This window comes from Tyto alba, unplaced genomic scaffold (genome assembly GCF_018691265.1).
Source record: "Tyto alba isolate M040663 unplaced genomic scaffold, T.alba_DEE_v4.0 Super-Scaffold_2, whole genome shotgun sequence".
Taxonomy (NCBI): domain Eukaryota; kingdom Metazoa; phylum Chordata; class Aves; order Strigiformes; family Tytonidae; genus Tyto; species Tyto alba.
The window spans coordinates 45,410,160-45,433,087 of NW_024881282.1; the positions used below are offsets into that span (position 1 = coordinate 45,410,160).

The 22,928-nt window shown below is 35.1% G+C and overlaps 1 protein-coding gene across 3 annotated transcripts in view; it reads right to left on the reverse strand.

The window, feature by feature from the left end:
* METTL25 (methyltransferase like 25) overlaps positions 1–22,928 on the reverse strand; it is a 63,986-nt gene that overhangs the window by 23,775 nt on the left and 17,283 nt on the right. For all 3 annotated transcript variants that reach the window (XM_042792258.1, XM_032999796.2, XM_042792259.1), the window contains exons 4-6: positions 21,669–22,301; positions 18,798–18,942; positions 25–119 (exon numbers count right to left, since the gene is read on the reverse strand). In XM_042792258.1, the coding sequence (XP_042648192.1) occupies positions 25–119; positions 18,798–18,942; positions 21,669–22,301 (873 nt within the window). The remainder of the gene's footprint in view (positions 1–24; positions 120–18,797; positions 18,943–21,668; positions 22,302–22,928) is intronic.

Here is a 22,928-nt window from a genome sequence, read left to right on the forward strand (position 1 = left end):
AAAAGAAAAGAAGGGGAATCATACCAAGCACGCTGACATTCTAGCATTCCTACCACAGCACCAGCCCTTGTCCTTCAAGTACTGACACATGGGAAATCCCCACACTGCCTCTGGGCATTCTGCAAAATGAAGGAAAAAAAAAACAGGCACAGCTTTCATGAGCTACTTTTCTCTTACTTGCAGAATGTACAATGTATTGAGAAAAATGAACAGTAGTTAATGGTAGCAGAAACACTTAACCCTACTAGTCCAGTACCAAAACCCATGCTAGTGTTATAAAAGATGTATTTTCCCCATAACTGATATTTTTGTTGTATGCTGAATTTCTAATAATTTCACATGTTTTTAAGTGAGTATCTTTTATGAAAATCCACTGAAAAAAAGTTCCAAAAGGACAAGAGAAGAGTTTGCAGATGCTCATGGCAACACCCTGCCAGGCCGTGAGTCCAAAGATGTAAGCCAGGCAGTTTTTCAACGAAGCAAGACTTAAGTATCGCTTCTCATTGGGTTATTCTTCCATTATAAACATCTTTTAAACATCACACAGAACAATGTGTATTTGTTTATTTCAGTTCTGAAGGCCTGCACTTTGCTCTGCTGCAGAATGTTTGTTTTCCAGAAAAGATCAGCTGCAGAGGCTCTTGCTGTTTCTTCAAAACATGGAGAAGCATTTGCATCACAATCTGTGCTCAGTTTGTTTCAGTATCATTTATATTTTGAATAAAAATGCAATTCTGCATGTTTAACACTAATGCAAATGTGGGAAAATTAAAGTACAGGGATTACTTTATAGATGTTCATAACACCCAATTTTAAATGTAGACAAACTCTACAATGTTTTGAGTTTTCATTAGCACATTTGTCAGCTGATTTTTTAGGATGTTGAGTAAGAATTACTACTTTCTTAAAAAAAAAAAAAATTGGCTAGGATCCTGGATTTTTAGCGTAGAAAGATGACTCAGGCATATTTAAAGATAAATCATGTAACGGGGTTAAAAAAAGGACAGCAGAAGTACGACTCTTCAAATTTACCATGTCTGAGATACATAGACATAAGCAGAATTCATTTCATGAAAGTTAATCAAAGAAAAGGGGAAACAGGAAATTATAAAGGGTATGATGCTCCTCCCCACAGCAAAAGTGCTCGGTTTTCTAGCAGCAGCCCCCAGTCTTTGCTGATGTCTAGAGAGTAACAGTAAGCAGATAATCTGCAGGCAACCTCACACTTTACTCTCCTTTTAGCCCTGAGAAATGTCAGAGGCTCTTAGGGGATGATACTGGTTTGAGGACCATGATTTAAGAATAAAATTTTTATTGTGGATAATTAGCAGAAGGAGAAAGAAAATTCCTTTACATATAAAGATAAAATTTGACAAAACAGATTGCAACTGGCTTCAGCACTAGGAATGTACTAAGAATTTTTAAGTGCCTCATGACAAGCCATAAAACATTAACTTCAAGTCTGATTATTGAGTACATGGAATAAAACTGAGTATTTCTACTGCAGGAATGGTAATAACTTATTAAATATATATATACATTTTTTTTTTTTTTCAGAGGAAACAATGACTGCTATGGTTCCTACCATATGATTCATACTAATAAGTCTTTCTAATACACATTTTAAAATATTTCAAAAAAAAATTTTGCAAACTGAATTAGAAAGATGAAATCATTGATCTTTTCGAGTGATCCCTTCTAATTACATACACCCTGTCCTCTAGGCAAAATAATCTTCCATGCAAGTTAAAGTTGCTACCCGCTGAGCTACAATCGCAATATTAGTGTACTGTACTCATGCATAATTCTGAAGAATTTATGACACCTTTGAAAAAGTTAATCAGGCAAAGCACCATCTTCATTTAAATTATTGAACTGTAAAGTAGCAGAAAAAGAGAGTGAAACTAATGCTAATTTTTTGTGTATACTCAAAGTTGACCACATGTCTACAATATTGCCTTGAATTCTATTTATTTTTCCATATCCAGTCCACTCTTAAGCACACTGCTGATTTAAAAAAATAAATTGTAGGATGAATATACTGCTATACAGTTCATATATTTAGCAGCTACATTTAAAAAGAAACGCTGGAAATTCTTTTAATGCCTGCAACTATTTTCAGACATACTTCATATTATAAAGCTCACTAATTACTGTATTGTGCTTCTATCTGACAACACAACAGCTATTCTAAACTGTATAAATCTCAAAAAAACATTCAAGCAATGTTTTAAGTTTGGGTATTCTATGGAAGATTTCACAGCAAACTGCTCAAGTGTTCAACAGTGCATGAAGCAATCATGTTATAATTCAGTATAGAGGAGCCATTCAGACAGAATTCCTTCCATGAAAAGTTAACAAAATGGGGAATTCTAAATAATCATTTGATGTGCTGAACTGAAGCTACGCTTGGGTATAATCCTACAACCTATTAGATAAACAGTTATGACTTTATTTCTAAGGTAACCTCTTAGAAAGATGAAACGACGCGTCTAATAAAATGAATTGTTGCAAATTGTACCAAAAATAATCATTGGGAAAAAAAAAAAAAAAAAAAAAGTAATTGTTATATTCTAGAACAGAATCTATAAACCAAACTATAATTTTAATGTGAATCACAGAGGAAGAGAACATAGCAAACATGATAGAGTTAAAGCAGCATCATGAACATGAAAAGTTGTACCCTAGTTCTGCTTTGTGGAACAGGATGGTTCTTTGGAAACCCACACAGATAAAATACTGATTAAGGTAGCTTGAAGGTACTTGCTGTTACTGTTCACTGTCCCCATAAATTGGATACATCTGGTTGAAGTCAGAAAACATTCTCAGCAAAATCACCCAGTTACACATAGCAGAGTAAGACAAAATGTAGATTACACAGAAATGTATAATGCTGAATAAAACAGAAAAGAACAATTCCAGCCATTAGCCAAGGAACAAAATCCCATTATTTCCCTCTGACTGAGTTTAGTAACATTCATAGTTGCATAGAAGAGGTGTTTAAATGTATATATTTAAACAAACTAATCCTGCCCTTACCATTGTCTTTTGATAGTAAGGAACATTCTTCTGGTAGCCATAACATCTCTTCTCCCAGAAGAGGATTTTAATAGGAGTTTTTCAAATTTTCACCAACTTTCTCTATTACAAATTTTTTCATCTCTTTTGAAAATCAAAGGAAGTTTATGGATCTTAAAACATAGGTGGGAGAATCATCTTAAATATGCAAATACTTCAAGCAATCTTTCAACATATTTACTAACTCTTCCTGTGACCACACAGATGTTTCATGACTAACTGTTCAGCAGCTAATTTCTCACACTCCTTTAACAGGCAGAAATGTTACGCATTTTGAAGAGAATATACAATACGAAAAAGCTGTCTTTGGTTTATTACATGCTTGAAATCCTGTGGAGGAGCTTAACACTTTGGGAAACAAGTGCAAATACATCCAGATGACAGGCACAACTGAAAAATCTTCATAGAATTTTTAACTCAACACTGTCTAGCAAAGGAGAATACAAAGCCTCAGGTCTAAATTGGTAAAACATTTTAAATTTAAGCAAATGTAAATTCTCATACTTTATCATCAACTGAACAAGACTAAATTTTCTGTAAAGTATGTCACTTTCCACTTCTGGGAATCCAATACTACTATTAGTTTTTAATATTTTGTCAGAATGAAGTTCTTATTTCTTAACTTAGTCCTGGAAGTCATGTAATTTCCTGTCCTCTAATTATTTAGGCCTTTTTTGTAAGACCTTCAGTAAATAGCTCTTAAGTTTTGTAGAGGTATTGGACTTCCATTTTGTCTAATTTTTGTAATATTGCAATAGTAGCAGCATATACCATTTGGAGCACCTGTACTACTTTGAACTTTGTTTTTAAAGGATTTTATTCCTTTCTATTCAACTTCCAAATGATAAAAATGGCAATATATATGGTCACCTGGTACACTGAAAACATCATACTGAGTAGTAAATAAGTATAAATCACAACAAATCTATTATATATTTATAATTAGATCAATTACAACTTCCCTCATCTTGTTTTAATTCTGTCTGGATACAGAGAAAAGCTTCAGGCAAGCCTTACTGCTGTTACCATCCTATTCACAGATCCATTAAGACTCTTACAGGCTCAGCAGTGTTTCAAAGACATTTTTAAAAAGAGTTGTTTAACTAACAAAACAATTACATGTAGCTAGCAAACAGGGTTTCCAAAATATAGAACACTGGATGTTTTCTACTTATGTCTTCTTTTTTGGTAGTTATAGAAAAAATATCTGGCAGTAGCAGTAAGATTAAAGGATTTCACTAGCTAATCCTTCCGTATGTGCACAGAGGCTTCCAAGGAAGTTCAAGAGAATGGGACAAGCTTCTCCACTACCTTTCATATTAGGCTTTCCATAGGTCTTCATCTCTAAGGAAGATACCACAATTTCTAATGTGTTAACATTTAAAATTTACTTTGCATGGCTTTACAGCACTACATAGTTTCTATGAAACAAGACGACCAACAGATTTTTGTTTCCTTTGTTACTAGACAAATAATCTTAACTAGGGTTGCATGTGCTCTTGCAGTTTCTTGTTTATCTTCCCTTGCTAACATTTCATGAAAATGTATTTGCATTCACACTTCTAAGCTTTTTACTTTCTCGCAATTCCCAATTGTTCAGAACTTCAGTTTCCAATATAACAACTAATTTGTTACATTTTCTGCTTTACTTTCTGGATAAGATAGTTTTATTGAGATAATGTATTGAACATTATTTGTTAAACTCATCCTGGCAGAAACAATAAAAAAAAAAAAAAATTAAAAATCAGGGTTTTGTTTCACATTTGTGGTATAGTATAGATGATTATAATGTCTGTTTTGAAATTCTTCATCTGCTCTTTAAAAACAAAGTAACACAAATGAGTCATGAAAAATGGCAAAGTACTGTAAAATAGAAGATTCTGATTTTCTTGAAATTAACTTTATCTTTCTATTCTATTTTTAAGATTTTAAGGTTTTCTAGTATATAAATAATGGCAACAGAAGAGATTTCTTTTCTAGTAATGATGTTCATCAGACTTTATACAGCATGTGGCAAAAAGAATGCAGAAATATCCTTTCAGTGCACAGGCTGAAGTTCCCACTCACTGTATTTTATTTAAGAAATTATATTCTCCTTAGAAAAACAAGCATTGTTTATTTCATTCCTAAACTTTATCTTTACTTAGGAAACTTTTTATTGAAATGTTGTGAAATGCAAGTCTCTAAATTTTTCAGCATGAGAACATAACTTCAAGAGAAAGAGGACTTTTTCTAATTTAGTACAGTTATGCTGATAGTACACCCACAGCTAGTTCTGTACGAAACCATTCACATGGTAGTTTTTAGTGACACATATCTTAAACTTCCCTTAATAATTACCATTAAGACTGAAATCAGTTTCTGTATTGAACTTCACCTATCATTTTTTGCCATTTAATATAGAAATGTACTAATGATTTGAAATTATAATACTAAAACGTTAATATTAAGAATTTAAACTGTCTTTCAGACCGGTATAGCATTATCAGTAGCTCCTAATAATATTGCTCAGAGAGTTATCATTGCAGTATAATCTTGTTAGTTCTAAATCCTTAAATATATCTTTGTCTCTTATCACTTAAAAACTGCATTGGATAAAAACACCTACATCCGTATTTATTTCTGAAGTGTGATCAGTATCAGTCCATGTAAAATATCGCATGTAGCAATGTAATCAGTTAATGTAGAAGTACTCCTAAGAGAACTTCAATTTCCTTTTTACATTTTCTTGCTTTTTTTTTTTTTACATTAAAAGTCACATCTCCTACTTATTTGCTATTATTTTGATATTAACATCTATTTCAGCTGATTCCTTACTGATGTTTTAGTGTCCCATCTTTGTCTATCTTCCCAGTCTGTACCCCCAATTTCCAAATTCCACTATGGTTATGAAGTATAATTCCCCAATTTGCCTCTCTACTTCAGTGTACGATTTAGATATTTATGATGGTAATTCCCACTGATTCATGGAGCTGTTTTTCAAAGGTTTTACTGATTTTTTTTTTCCTGAGTTTCAAAGCATGATAAACCTGGAGTTCAGACATTTATTAATTAACTTCAGTTGCATTTTTGTATGTCATATCCAGTGCACTTGAGAGTCTATGATCTCTTTCAGTGATCATGAAAGAAAAAGAAAAACAAAGATGGAAATAAAATAAATGCAAGATTATGTGAAGGCTTGATTTTGAACCACTTCTGGGCAGCTAGAGAATACTCAAGACAAAAAATAAAAGGAGTGGCAACTGTACAGAAAAAGCACATCTGGCTGAAGATCAGACACAACTGTCCATGTAAGGTAATTGTGCAAGGACTGCCAAGCACATTGAAAAATGTCTTTACAAATATAAACCTGTTGGCCAAAAATGCTTTGAGATTCTCATCAAAGACAAGTAGATAAGGGTAACATGACATTGCACCTGAAACCTGTACCTGGATGAATGTGCAAGGCTGGCACTAAGATCTGCTCTTCAGCTATTTAATTCAAAGAGAGTAACAACCATAGGAGTCATGTCCTTGCTTGGGTAGTTCCTGACATATTGATGGTCAGATAAAAGAAAGCTATAATAGACAGGACTAAATTATATTCCCTTTCCCCTTGTTCCTAGTTATCCTCTGTTCCATCATTCCTATTTCAGTATTTGAAGTTGTTAGAAAATCAATATATCCTTAAGAGTGTATGGTAAATGGCCAAACTGCATCTTTACACATATAAAAAGTTGTGATCTAAAAAATCTTGGGAGGATGTCCTTCTGTCTAACTAGAGCCTTCCCTCTTCCAAGAATATAGCCAGCATTCCTAGAAGTGTAAAACTTAAAAAAAAAAAAAAAAAAAAAAAAAAAAAGCAAGGCATATTTGAGAACTGTAAATGGCATTATAAATGTAAATTAATTTCCTTTCTTCAATTTTTTGATTTCAGTATCATCATAGAATCACAGATTCATTTAGGTTGGAAAAGACCTTTAAGGTCATCAAGTTCACCACTAAACCATGTCCCTAAGCACCACTTCTACATGTCTTTTAAATACCTCCAGGGATGGTGACTCAACCATTTCCCTGGGCAGCCTGTTCCAATGCTTAATAACACTTTCAGTGAAGAATTTTTTCCTAATATCCAATTTAAACCTCCCCTGGCGCAACTTGAAGCTATCTCCTCTCATCCTATCATATGTTACTTGGGAGGAGAGACTGACACCCACCTCGCTACAACCTCCTTTCAGGTAGTTGTAGAGAGCATTAAGGTCTCCCCTCAGCCTCCTTTTCTCCAGGTCAGTTCCCTCAGCTGCTCCTTGTATAAAAATGTATTTTCTTAGACTAGACAATGGAATATCCTGAAGTTGCTTTTAATAAACTCCAAAGAAAAGGGAGATGAATTTCAACACTGGCAAAGGCTGTCTTATACACTACACTTGTCTACCTCTTTCACTTAGAGAAAACTCCCACTGAAGCCAATTACCACCTTTTCATACTACTGGACATCACTCACAGCACGCAGTTAGAAAGGTGTGACACAAATTTTAAAAAGTAAAAGAATTGATATCCTAAATCAGACAAATCCCATTTTCAAAGAAGGAGAAAGAGGTTTAATATATGCATAGACACAATATGCAGCTATCCTTACATATCTTTTAAGGTAACCAGTAACATTAACAGAAATATATTTTCTACGTCCAACTTCTAACACTCCTCTTCCCAATTGTCATTAGCTGTCAAATTCATGTATTATCTTAGTGGAAATAGGTCTTCTGTAACAAACATGAGCTATGACTATGTAAGAACTGTAGGAGTGGATATACCATTATTATAATACATCAGAAGTCTTCTGCACAACAAAGCCTGTAACATCCAAGTTAGAATTACCACTCAAGGTCACACTGTACATTAGATTTTCTTCTCCCTAAGGCCTTGAAATTGCAATACTCAGTGCAGAATATTATGCTGAAAAACGTGCTGAAGTCACTCAAATACTACAAATTGTGTATCCTACTTATGTGCTGTAGACTGAAAGGATTAGAATATGTATCATTTTATATTTATGTTGACATTATGCTACAAAGATGTGTAAAAAGACAATATCCTAAGACTTACAAAAATCAATCTTCATCACTAAAACTGTGGAAGATATATTAAATGACTTTGCAGAAACTATATTTCAAGATGGAAAAAAGTTTTCTGAAGTTCTGTATTTGAAAATGGCTTTTGCTTTCAAAAGAAAGCATTTTCTGTATTATTTCAGTTTGAAAGATCTTTTCTATTTGTTCTCCCTTGTCAAATATGACAGTGTAATTATTTGCTTAGTTTGGTATAAAATGCACAATGTAAGAGATTTTATGTTGAAATAATCAATTTTTTTCTGTTTCAGAAAAGGTAAATAGACAATTACTTGATACTTTATTTTTTCAAAAGTCTATTATTACGTTCTTGCAGATGTTACCGAAACAAGGGGTATATTGAACATGCGTAGATCATAATTTCATGATATTTTGTTAGAGTCCTTAATAAATGATGGAGAAACAGGCATTAGTTCACAGACCATAAGCTCTTCACTCTTGACAAAGGCTGTCACTATGCACAGACTCTATTCCTACAGAAGTCAGGGAATGAATTACCCTATTCAGACCAGCAGAAAATATACAGCGACATTGTGCCTCAACAATGTTAGAAATACTACAATCCAACCAGGAGATTAATCTTGCTTACCAGGGATTTATAGCTTTAGTAATTCTTCTCTTCTCAGTATAATTAGTCTTTTTGCACTTGATCTCAATAGTAGTAATTATAAAAATAAGTGAAATTTTTTTCTTCTCAGCTATGTAATTTTTATCATGTTATAAATATTCCGACTCTATTGCAGAGCATTAAATTATTAGGGTATTATTCTGTATCTTCTTGAGAGAGTACAAGATATTTAACTGTGTTCTGCACAGTGACAGAAAAAAAAAGGTTATTAACAGATAACTTTCTTAGGTCAGTAGTGTAATTGGCACAGGCAAACAAAACATTTTTCTCTCAATGGTTATAAAACTAAAAAATAATTCTATATGTTCTTTGATAATAATTTTTATAGAACTCAATTTTTCTTTCATTTAATCTCAAATCTCTTTGACCTTTTGCAGATATCAGAGTGTCTACAGAACTTCTTATAAATAGGTCATAGCTACATACTTCACCAGCTTCATTGCTATTCTTTGGACACAATACAATGTGATAAAGTTATAAAGGATTTCTTGAGGAAACAAAGCATGAAAGAAGAGCTAAATGTAGTTCTTAAGCCACACTCCTGCTTTGTAGAAGGAATTTAGCAGATGAAATTGAAAGATCCCTAGACGAAGCTATAGAAAAACAGAAGTTGTAAACAGCAAAAAATTGCCAAGGCCATATGGCATTCATCTAAAAACTAAAACCAGGTTGAAATTGCCAAACTGCAGTGTGCAAATTCTTAATTAAAAGTCTTTGGTTCTAGAGATCTGAAAAGCAGGTAATGTAATATTAAAGAAGAGCTCAAGGGAAGGTCCAGGGAGCTTCCTAACAGGAAACCTCACATTTATATATAGAGAAAGTATTTTAAAGAATAGAGTCATTGGATATATGAGTGAATATAACATATTTGGGAAGAATCAATGTGACTTTCTTAAAGTGAAGTCATACCTCACAAACATATTGGAAGTTTTTTGAAGGTTTCAAGTAACACTTAGACAAAAAAGGTAGAGTGGGTTTCCAAATGGTATTCAACAAGACCATTAGAGAAACTATCAAAACACAGAATAAGATTAAAAGTACTCCTATGGGTAGGTAATTGACAGAAACAAAGGAAGGGAATAAAATACTATTTTTCACAGAGGACAGAGATCACCAGTAGAGGCCTAAGGAGACTTGTGCTGGAAGAGGTTGTTCATCAAATTCACAAATGATTTAAAAAATTTAATGGAGAATAGGGCAAAGTTTGCTGATGATCCCAAGGGTAATAAAAATCAGAGTAATTTCTAATAAAAACTAGAGATGAAATGGCATATAAAATTCAATGTAGACGAAAGTGGTTCAAATTGGGAAAAATATTAACTTTAAGTATACAATGAATGGCTTTGAACTGAGAGCTGACAGTTCAATGAAACGATTAGCCCAGTACTAAGAAAAGGAAAAAAAAAAAAAAAAACATTAAGAATTACTATGAAAAAAGCTCCAGAAAACATTATTATGATTCTATATAAATCCATGCTGCAGCTGAATCTTGAATTCTATGTTTGGATTTGTTTTTCTTACCTTGGATAACAGGTAATACCACTCAAAAAGGTGCATAGAAGAGAAACAGCTTTGTCGTAAGGAACATTTTAATAACAGGAGCAAATAATATGAAAAGTGAAAGCTGTAAAACAGATAAAAAGGGAATGAAAAATCTGCATAATCATGAATGGGATGGAGAAAATAAATAGGGACAGATGTGTACTGGCTTTTACACCCAAAATTAAGGGGTATAAAAAATCTCCATGCAGTTAGCAGCCCTAAACAATTAAAAGCAAATGCTTCTTCATACAACATGCAGTTGATGCCTTATTGTGTCATGCTACAGATGCTAAAAGTAACCTGAAAGACTAAGGGAGTAAAAACTCATCAAGGGCTATTTAATGCAAAGATATCACTTTGTTCCAAGAAGTTCATAAGCCAAAACTTGCTGGAATCAAAGAAAATATTTGGGGGAAACATTGCTATGTTCTCCAAATTATTTTATAGTCTTCTCTATATACCTGCTATTGGCCTCTATGGAAGACAAGAGACTGGAATAGAGGAACCTTTGATGTTAACAGATCGCTGGATTTACATGTCTCTGTTACAGATACTGAAGCCAGGCTGTATGGTTATTTTGTATCTTCATTCTACTTTGTTAGCAAAATTTTATTTTATATAAAAATTAATTAGCCTTCTTCCATATACTGATGCCACATCTATCAAAAAAAAAGCCCTGAGAACATGATACTAGTAATATAGACATCGAAACTATATTCCCAGGTCTACCAATGTAGCAGTGTGAAAGCAAGCTAATTCACTACCATATGAAACTGTACTTTGATAGCACAGCAAAGAATTACAGGTGTTCATTACCTATAGTAGTGGAGACTGAAAGAAATTTGCAAATATCTCAGGTAATTTGAAAACACAGCTGAAGATGTTTCTAACATAACATCATGAATATGATGAGAGTTCGGTGTTTATTTTAAATTTGAGACTATTTCAGTGGATTTATGCCAACTTAAACTAATCGATGATCTGTTTCATGGTGTGTTTCAATCCTAAAAATATTATGAAAATGATGTCACTCAACTTTTTAATTGTGCCATTAATATTAATGAAATTACAACAAATCTGTATACAAAAGTGTTAAGCTTGGATCATAATCAAGGGACAATTATTTATCCTTATCAATTCTGAAATCCTAGAGGATTCATATTACAAAGTGATACCAAGATCTTGCATGCACTTTACAGTACTAGGACAAAACCAGAATAATTACTGAGTAAAGATTATTTAAAATGAATAAGTAATTCCAAATAATGATATAAAATTCTTGATCGCATCTTCTGAGATTGTAGTTAAGTGGAATTAAATGTCATGTTTCCTTCCCCTGAGATTTTTCAGTGGAAAGTAATCTTTATTACCCTCACCAAAATCCTTCATGCACAGACTGCTTTGTCTCTTTTTATACATTGCCAAACTCAGTCAAGGCAGTACTGAAACACAAATAACCCAAACTGTTTCAGGTCTTCATAGTATCTATCTTCCATGACATTGTAGTATCTCAGTCTACTTCTAGGATTACGAACAAAGGAGAGGAACTACTTAAACTACCTTTATCCTTCACAGGAAAGACTAAATCTTCCTTGGCCAAAGACTTCACAGTTCCTTGAGTTTGTATTTTTCCCCCAAATCCCATTACTAAATGGGATTTTGCAGGGGGAGTCAAGGGCAAGGGGGAAGAAAAATGTTCTTCCATTTCAGGAAATAGAATCAGCTGTCACTGAAATAATTTTCAAATCCCAAATCTAATGTATGTTTTAGTTACTGCATACTATAGAAACCTGGGCTTTCTCAATTCTAATCTCTTACTGTGTACACACACACAGAATTATAAATGTAAGATAGTTTCAGGTTTTAATATATTTTTGCTAAATTTATTAATGAAAAATACTTTAATAACTTAAATAGGTAATGCTGTCATTTAACATCTGTAAAACTGACCTAGTTAATATTTTTTCAAGTTTCATTTTTTTAGGGGGATCAATTTTGATAGAAAACATCTGGGTTTTAGTGACTAGTTAGGTCTGTCACAAATTCATGGAAATGTGCCCTGTGAAGCAATATCTAAAGATGCCTTGGAAAGGAAATCAAGCTTTTTGATCTTTTGCTTGGAAGTATTTTCCTGTGTTGCCATGGTATCAGTGATAGCTATTTTAAGACATTGGCTGTGTAATATCTTTGAAAATATACCTAGGCAACACATAAATCATCTGTACTTTAATACTTCTAAAACAGTGCCTAATCTTTCCATATTTCAGTGGAACAGAGTGATATGAAGCCATTATATTTGTGTAAGGAATCCTTTAGAAAATTCAGTTTTGATGTTTTTGTCCACTAAAACCACCTTTTTCAAGGCCTCTTCAGTTTTCACAAATCTAATAAAATTTTGCATGTGAATTTTGACTACCTTTTGCATCCCTTTTGGTTCCCTTAATTATGTTCACCAGCTTTTAAAAGTTAGAGCTTAACAAATGTAGTCAAAGTTTATATTTATTCAACTTGCAAGTCCAAGGCTCTTACTCTTCTGGAAGAGGTTTGCTGACTTCTTCCAGAGTGCCTTATTGAGAAGCTACTCTCCACAGCTTCCAGGACAGCTCTAGTGCTCCTCTGCCCAGCATGTATCTTCTTCCTAGAGCAGTGACGTGACACTGGAAATCTTTACAAAAGCTGGAGTTCACAATTTGCAGTACTCAAGATAACCTTAAAATGGGTTTCTATCAGACAGCTATCGCCGAAACTACCTATACAACTACACTTCTGTCTTATTTCAAATTATGAAATACTTATAAATATGTAGCTCCTTAGAAATAGTAATGTTCATGTGGTTTTCCTCAAAACAGAGGACATCAGATTCAATAATTTTACTGGTTTCTAGACTGGCACTGATGTGTTTGGTGGTATGGAGGATGGAAGGAAGAGAAATAGAATACAGAAACACATCAATTCCTTTTTAAGGAAAGTCAAGTCTTTTTGAAAATATCTTAAATTTGCAGTTACTCTCTGTTAAGGGATAATCATAGCCCAGATAGTACATTGCCCCAGAAATGTATTAGCTGATTGTAAGATCAAACAGTTCCCCAAAATCCTAAGGATAGCTCCTGAAGAGAGGCACAGAATTTGTTTTAACCTAAAAATCAATAGCAAACCATTTTTTTCCCAGAAAAACTGCCATAATAGCTCACTATGTAAATAGGTTTATGTAAAAAGTCTCTAATAAATAGTAAAACCCTTACTACCCTGATGTAATTGACTATCTGATGCAGTAACAGTGAAGAAAAACCCCAAAGGAATCAATTATACTAATGGCTAAGTGCATTTTATCCATAGAAGAATCTCTTTATAAAGAGCCAATTCTCCTTAGAGAAAGCCAAAGTAAAACTACTTAAAATTTTCCAAGAACTGTCATAATATTCCTTATTAACTGAAATTTAGTATTTGGTACTTCTTATAACAGCAGTGAAATTTAAAGACAGGTGTTAAAAGTCACTGGCTTCAACTTTTTTTAATTGAATTACAATTTGACATTACATAGCACCTCTTGGTTGTTGTAGTTACTAATAAATCAAAACAAAGGCTTTCATGATCTAAGGAGTTATTCCCAACATAATTGGTAATGTAGTCCATTACAAAAATTTCCAGATGAATTTAGCTTATTTATAGACACATAGAAGTACACTGTATACTCATTGCAATATTCAAGACTGTGACTGCTGGCACCTACTTTCATCAGAAATATTCCCAAAGTATTCACAGCAGATCCAATGGCAAACTGAATCAGGCAACCTTGCAGTATCTTTATTATTTTTATAGTATTCGAGAAATATAAAGCATTATTCCCTGTAGCAAGCTCCTCAGAGACAAAAAAACCCCAAACTTGCAATAACCAAGGTGATTCAATAGCCTGTGAAAAATGCCATAGTAACATTTCATTGATATTTTGTCAACTCACCACATTAGATTTATAAACACTACGTTAGGCATCAGAACAGGTAAAATTTTTTTCCATGAATATCAGTTAATTCCACTTAATATGAAGAGAAAAAGCAATTTTTCATTAGCCTCAAACAGGACTGATCTTGTTATTAAATAAAACTTAACTACAACAACATACAGCCCAGCCATCTCAAGTTACGGCAACCATCAGTCCACAGCAGCTGTTTTTTGTGAACTGGCACATCTGCTTCACACAGGTTTATGAGAACAACCATCTACATTTACATTAAGAATCAGCAAAGATGGAAAATGTGCTACATTGGGGGAAAAAGCTTTGAGGTGGACTTGCTTCAACCTTGTCCTTAAGGGTGCGCACCTCAAGAAAATAAAAAAAGCTTTTAAACCAGGCAAAAATGCACATATACAGGCTGGGTGATGGGTAGATTGAAAGCAGCCCTGCGGAGAAGACTTCAGAGTAGCAGTGGATGGAGAACTGACTATGAGCCAGCAGTGTGCACTTACAGCCCAGAAAGCCAACCTCATCCTGGGCTGCATCAAGAGAAGTGTGGCCAGCAGGTCGAGGGAGGGGAGTCTCCCCCTCTACTCCGCTCTTGTGAGACCCCACCTGCAGTACTGCATTCAGCTCAGGGGCCCCCAAAATAGGAAGGACATGGACCTGCTCGAGTGGGTACAGAGGAGTCCATGAGGATGATCGGAGGGCTGGAGCACCTCCCTTATGAGGACAGGTTGAGAGAGTTGGGGTTGTTCAGCCTGGAGAAGAGAAGGATCTGGGGAGACCTTATAGCGGCCTCCCAGGGCTTAAAGGGGGCTACAGGGAAGCTGGGGAGGGACTCTTCATCAGGGAGTATAAGGATAGGATGAGGGGTGACAGTTTTAAACTGAAAGAGGGTAGACTAAGATTAGGTATAAGGAAGCAATTCTTCCCTGTGAGGGTGGTGAGGCACTGTCAGAGGGTGCCCAGAGCAGCTGTGGTTGCCCCCTCCCTGGGAGTGTCCAAGGCCCGGCTGGACGGGGCTGTGAGTGACCTGGGCTGGGGGAAGGGGGCCCTGCTCATTGCAGAGGGGTTGGAACTAGGTGGTCTTTAAGGTGCCTTCCAACCCAAACCATTCCATGATTCTATGAAAAAAACTCTCTCTCTCTCTCTCTCTCTCTCTCTCTCTCTCTCTCTGTATTATATATATATATAATATATATATATATATATATAAAATAGAGCAATGACATTTTAAAAACATACTTAAAATCTCTGAATCCTCAAAGCTACTAAGTCAAGATAAAATAACTATAAAATGCTTTATAATAGAACTTCACACAGTGTCCTTGTAGGCAAGCCCTTGCTTACTGGACTGATTTCAAATAAGTAAGTGATTTCCTGTGCTTCAGCAATTTCTGCCCAGTTCTCTCTGCTTCTTAGGAAGATCTATCCATAACCAAAGGGATCTAGCTCTAAGTCTGCATCCTAATACTTAAACTAGTCTCTCCACGTAAGGCTTCCATAGGTCTCTGTAATCTCTGGTTGATGCCTAGATTAGCCAGTAGCCTCCCTGACCTTATTATCAGAGCCTGGGCAAGTGGAGGACTATCTACAGTGGAGATTCTATTGGTTCAGGGACCACACAAGCAAGTTGGAAATACACCAGTGCATGTGACCAAACGGCATGCATTTCAGGAAGCTGAGGCAACTGGCTGGTGTCACATGAAGGCTACACTATCATCTTTGAAAGGTCATGTCCATCAAGGGAAGTTCCTGATGACAGGAAAAAGGCAAACATCACACCCATCTTCAGTCTAACCTCAGTTCTCAATAAGTTGATGGAGCAAATTTTCCTACTGACCATTCCCAGGCCCATGAAGAACAAGGAGACTGCGAACAGATGGCAGAAATTTACCAGGGAGTGACAAACTTTATTGCCTTCTGTGATGCAGTGACTAGCTCCATGAACCAGGGGAGAGCACAGTCATAGTTTATTTACTTTAGAGAGGCTTTCAGCAAGGTTTTCTTAGTATCTTTACAGACAAATTGGAAAGATATGATTCAGACAGGCAGACTCTACAGTGGGTAAAAAATTGATAGGACTCTAGCTTAACAGTGAAGCCTGCAGGTTAAGGGCTGTGACTATTCCCCCTTTTTAGCACTTGTGAGAGTAAGAGTAGAGTGCTTCTTTGGGCTCTCCAGCCCACCACACTGACTTACTGGAATGAGTTCAGTGGTGGCAAGGGGACTACAAGGCTCCAGAGAAGGTCAAGGAGGGATATAACTGCTGTCTTCAACTACCTGAAGTAAAGTGAATAGAAAAGATTAAGCTGGACTCTTCTTGGAGGTGCACAATGAAAAGCTGCTAATGCATGAGAGTTCTGAATAGACACAAGAAAAATTCTGAATAGATACAAGAAAAAAAAACTTTGTGGTGAGGGCAAACATTGGAATGGGCTGCTGAATCACTGCCCTTAGAGATATTGAAAACATGACTGGACAAGTCCCTGAACAACACAATCTAAGCTCAGACTACCTTGAGCCATGATCTGGACCAGTTGACCTCCAGAAGTCACTTCCAAGTTAAATTATTTCATCACAATTCTATGACTTGGTCAATTTTGGAAGCAGTACCAAAATTCACTTACCTCAGACAGTTGCAAGAGGAATTAGTTTACTTCTTGTACAAGTTAATTGCTGGATCCATATAATCTGATTAGTTACAGAATCCTCTAGCATCTTCTAGAATGCTTTGTCAGTTTGAAATGCATGCATAGGAAGTGTAAACACAATTGTCCTAATTCTTTCCCATTTTCCCTTTCAAGAAATTTTAGCTCTTAGATATTGTCAGTCCTTGCACTCTTACCATTCCACAGTACATTTATAAACAAGCCACATAGTAGATGACTTTTCAAGGGGCATACACAGCATTATAGATTTCAGAATATGTACCCGTACCCCGATAATAATAGTAAAAAAAAAAAAAAAAAAAAAAAAAAATTTTTTGAGCATCACTGGAACTACTTATGTGTTCTTTCCCAAAAAAAGAATACTGCAATTTCCTTTTATTCTGCTTGAAGTTTGTTCTCTGAGAATAATTTTTATCCCTCAAGAAAAATCAAACAGCTAGAAACTCCAACATGCAATTTGGCTTCATGTCCATACTGCTATGAAACTGCAGTATCTCTTACCACTGAGCCTGTACATCTGGTTTGTTTGAATTTAGAATAGGTTATCATGCCTGATCCTTTGGTGGTGTCTGAGTAACAACAATTTAGTAAAGCCTTATGCACTGGTCTGGAAAAAGTAATCCTACAGCTAGAACAGGAAGTAATGTATTCTGCAATAAGAAGAAACAATCAAATGTTTCAGACACACAAACTTAATGACAAGTGCCTGAAAAGTTCATCATTTTTTAAAACTCTGATGTAAAAGGAATTGTATATTTTTTACTAATTGCATTTCTGTAACTTAGAAATTTCTTTTTTTTTTTTTTTTGTTTTGGGGTGATCTGAAGTATTGTAAAATAACTGAAATTAATACGCTGCAAAAATTCTTAAAATTGTTGCAGAGCAAGATAAAAACAACATGAAAAGATCATTAAAGCAAGCAAAAACTAGCATGTCTCATGGTTAGTCTGGAGCTGTGCCTTAGCTGCCTGAGCAGCTAGCTGTTAAAAGAGCAGCAGCTGGGTTCCATCTGCCTTTCTGTCCATGAAGTTCCCTGAAACAGCTGAAATAAACTTTGCCAATCCACCCCTCTCTCAAATTTGGTTAAAATGATGATCAGGTTCTAGGACATCGGCAGACGATCATTCAGACAGTTCAGCTACATACCACTTGTCTCAGGAAAGCCAGCTACTTAATGTTTTTCATTATGTAGAATTCACCTTTCAAGTAAAGATACCAACTTTCTGTCAAAAATGAAAAAAAACCTACATTTGAGGGAAAATTTGCCTATAGCGTGAATCCCCAAATAATTTTCAGGTTGTCTCCCCAAGAAAAACTGTTGTAATGTGCTTTTCCATAATGTTTAAACTGGCAATGCCCCAGAGCACAGCACTCAAGTGTTTTTGGAGTAATAACTTACATTACAAGGACTGAATTCTGCTTATAGTTGTATATGTACAACTCAACATAAATGGATGTTGCACGCAGACAGCCAAGGGCAAAATCTGGTACAAAATATTTCAAAAGGATGAAAACATATTGGACTAAAAAAGCCTCCACATTTTACAAGTGAAGTAATGGAATAAAACCAGCTGTATTCATAACCACATAAAAACATTCTGCATTAATGTCCCTAATTTCAGTACAAATATTAGGAATATTGGCATAACAGAAAAGCTACAGGGCATCCGGGAGTGAATGACCTACATAACATAATTAAAACCAGTACTAAGTAAGCCACTGGAAAGGAACAAACACAAGGAGGTTATTAATTAAAAGGTATAATACTCCCAACATGCAAACTGGCAGCCACAAGTTAAGCTCAGAAGAATTACCTTCTTGGTTTTCAAACTGTTCTGACAACAGATGGTAGCAGCAGCCTACACTGCAAACTGCTTTGATTTCAGGCTTGGCAGTAAAAATTCGTAGTGTATTTGCAGCTAGATCGCCACATGTATGTAGACCCACCATCATACAGTCCTAAGAAGGAAAAAAAAAAAAAAAAGCAACAATAAAAAAAAAGCATCTCCCTCTTCAACTGAAAGAGCATGAATAACAACAGACTTCAAAACCTAAACATGCTGCAAATGGTTATCGAGTTGTAAGGTTTAAATACACAACTCCATGAGGACTCCTGCTGTTCTGTTCCAGAATTTTTCAATGCATAATAAAAGCTCTCAGTGCACAGAAAACATGAAGCGTAACCTCTGTGGAGAGACAGACTGCTCATTGCTTTGTTCACGTAAGGAACTACACATCTCTGCTCTCCACCTTCACCAGCCCAGAAGCAGAAATTCAAGACTATGAATAGCAGCTGGTGTACCTGCACAGAAGGGAACATCTATGCGGTGACTGGACACAGGCCATTTCTCTTGTCTTTCCTAGCTTTCCTCTTATTGTATACTACTGTATACTACTGCTACTTCCTTTACTTCAGATTTACTGCTGTAAAGTTGGCTGGACCCATCTATGGCATTTCTGCTACTTTAAGTTGATGAAATCAAAACCACTTCCAAAATATAGATGTAATGTGAAGAGAAGGCTTTGGTATTTCCAGAACTGTAGTACTGGCACAGGTTTGCAGTATGCCTACTACTATTTAACAACCAACAGGCATTTTCTTCCATAGCACAAAGTAAGAACTTCAGCTTCAGATGCTGTGCTTCTGTCCATTCTATTGCCTGCTTTCCTTTTTCCTCAATTTCCTTTTCCACTCTATTTCTCCATCCAAACCATCCCTCTTCTCACCATTCGTAACAAGGTATTTCCCTTCCAGCATTATCAGTTGAAATCTACAGGGTAAACATGGTGTTGCTTTGAATTTCAGCCCTATTTATTTACAAGGTTATCAACAAGGAATTAGCCCAGAGATATTCAACTGGGATACATTTTTATAATCATTCTGACTTTATATGCACATCTATTTTTGCTGCTTTATATCCGATTTTCTCACCCATCTGTATTATACAGTATATGTGTGTACAAAACAGTAAAACCTGCCCTTTCCTCTGTTTTTTTAATTCTTCCTGTCCCCTTTCTCATCTGCTTCATGCTGCTTCTCTGTGTTTGACCTCTCCTTGTCTTAGGATCCAAAATTTTTAGGTGGCAAATTTTCATTTTCAGTAAAACTTAGTTTTTAAAGAATTTTTTCCTATCAGTCAGCTTCAACTCAGCATTCCACAAAGCTTTTTTCCACGTGCAATTATAGAAATAGTGGAACAAGACTAAAGTTTGGAAGCTAAGGGAAAATGTGCATTTGCAAGGGCAGCATTTAAAGCCCAGGACAGTAAAAGAACTTGTGGTGCATATCAGTAAATACCAATTTTACCCATTCCCCATTTGTCACCAACTTAGGAAAATCTGAGAACAAAAAATCAATTTATAGTTACAAGAAAATATTGTAAATATTTGTAAAACTATTTCTAAAAAGTATTTTCTTTCTAAAAATTCTCAAAATAATTTTAAATCATGTAAATGATTGGATATTTTAAAGGTTTTTAATTACACACATTCATTACACATAATGTGCACTTTGCTTATTACTATTTTTTAACACAATGAAGCTTTAACCTTTTTGACAGTAATTTTATTTATTTATTCTTTAATAAAGGGCAGTGACATAGGATTTCTTCTACCTTTAACATCATACAGATCACACGCTAAGAGGATACAAAATCCAACCGTGCAAATGTAAAGGCATATGCTTCATCAACAAACCCTGCTGCTCAGGGTGCCTCTTGCAGACATGCTCCACATGTTCTGAGATATTCAGTAGGATTTATTAGCTCAAGCTAGAGGGCCACCACCACAAACGTATGGTCTTGAATCAGAGATGAATTATACCCCTGAATATAATAGTTCAGTTACTACTGAACACAGACAAGTTGTTATCTTGCCATAAAAGACTGGAGGTGTCTACTCAATGTACATTACCTCAGGCATAGGAACTAAACAGCCATACAGCTTCTAGACTTGTGTCACTGTCTTTGGGCAGCTGAGCTTGGGCTTGTTTGTGTAAACACAATCCCTGCCAGCTAGTAAATTAATAAATGAACTTAAAGTAACTCTGAAAAGTCAAAATAGAAAAACATTATTTATAGAGATATTATGTAAATATATAACATTTATATATTTATAAATATTTATATTATAATAATTAATTCTTATTTATATATATTATTATATAGAGAGAGTCCTATATAAATAGGGATCCTTACAAACTCTTTATGTCGGGTACTATATACAAGAAATTCTCCTATGCCTTCAAAGTTTAATTAAAATGACAAAAATATAAAACCTAAAAAGTAAGAAATTTGAGAAAAATTGAAATTCCAGTGCTTAATATATCCGTCTACCTGGTAAATATAAATCTTTTCATAATGATTTGATATTATCTATAACTACAATTGTAAAATACCTGAATGTGCTAATAAGTATGCTGTTAACTTTGACAGCTGATTATTATCTACCCCATAAATTCTAAAAGCTGCTTTACATATTCAAAATAATCCCAACACATAATAAAATAGAAAACCAATCTGTATCTGCTGGGCATACTTCCGCTAACTGGTTGAAAAACGTTATTGGACCAGAATATTCATTCACACCACTGACAGCATTCTATGTACACTCAGCAAACATTATATACATATGAAAATGCAATATAAAGATAATAAACAAGCTACTTCAAATATTAGTAAAATAACCTCCAGATCTGTTATGATGTCACTGAGTTCTGTTTCTGCAGTGATGCAAGATGTCAATGGAAAATACAGGTTTGATTCACTTGACTCGCTTGCTTTAGACTTGAGAGATGACATTTTTCTTTGCACCTTTTCCTCTTCACAAAGTTCCCCACAGTTACATGGAGATGCAGAAAAATCTTCTACAGCATCAGCAGGCAGAACATTTAGAATAGTAAGAACCTCTTCAGAAAGTTTGCTCTCATCAGATTGCGTCCGATCTGTCAAATCAACTTCAGTTTGTTTGCTGGTTTCAGATGTAGCTGTTTCTGTGGAACCACAAGAAGGAACTAAATCTTGGATAGTCACTTGGTCCTGACTTTGAAGACTACTGTCATTATTTAAGGGCTTTTCACTGATTGCTTTACATTCAATTTCACTTTCCACTGGCCTGTCATCTGCCTTTTCCAACCTCTGACTTTTGAGGTTTGCTCTTCCTCGACTCTGATATGCTCTCCAGTGTTTCTTCAATTTTCTGTTCCTTTCATGAGCACCATTAGTGTTGGTGTTGGAGGAATCAATTCCATAAACTCTTAAGTTATATTGCAAGGACAAAAATGAACTCAGGTAGCCTTTTCCAGAACCTATGTCAATCACCTAGATAATGGGGAAAAAAGAAAATAAAATTTGCTATATTAATGAGCAACAAGACACACTTCAATCAATTGTAAAATAATTCCCTAAAAATTTAAGCATGGATTTAATAACTACCTTATCAGGATCATCCCTCCTAATATACTTAGTTTGTTTGCTTTGTTGGTCCACCTTCTGACTTTAAAACACAAAATTAAGACTTAACTGATTTGCTCCAGAAAACAGACACTGCAATACTTACATAATGCACATGTCCTAATTCGTCTGGGAAAGACTTCCAGTATATTTTTTGACACAGAACTTCCTTCTGCTAAAGAAAATAACCATAAACCACCAACACCACCACCTACCGTTGCTGAATTGGGCCAGGATATAGAGCTGGCAAAGAAGCATTCACAGTATTTAGCTTTAGGCACCTAACTCCCATACTGAGGCGTCTACTACCACCAGGTGTACAGAAATAAGCATCTTCAGATTTCGTGCCTAACAATCACTTTAGATGTGACCTGAAGACAGGTGATATTGATACCTCCTTTTATGTCAGAATGCTCATTTATACCGCTTTCCCATTCTGTGAAAACGATCCATACAGCTTTGATTAACATGAGGATGCTTTTGTAATAAACCCAA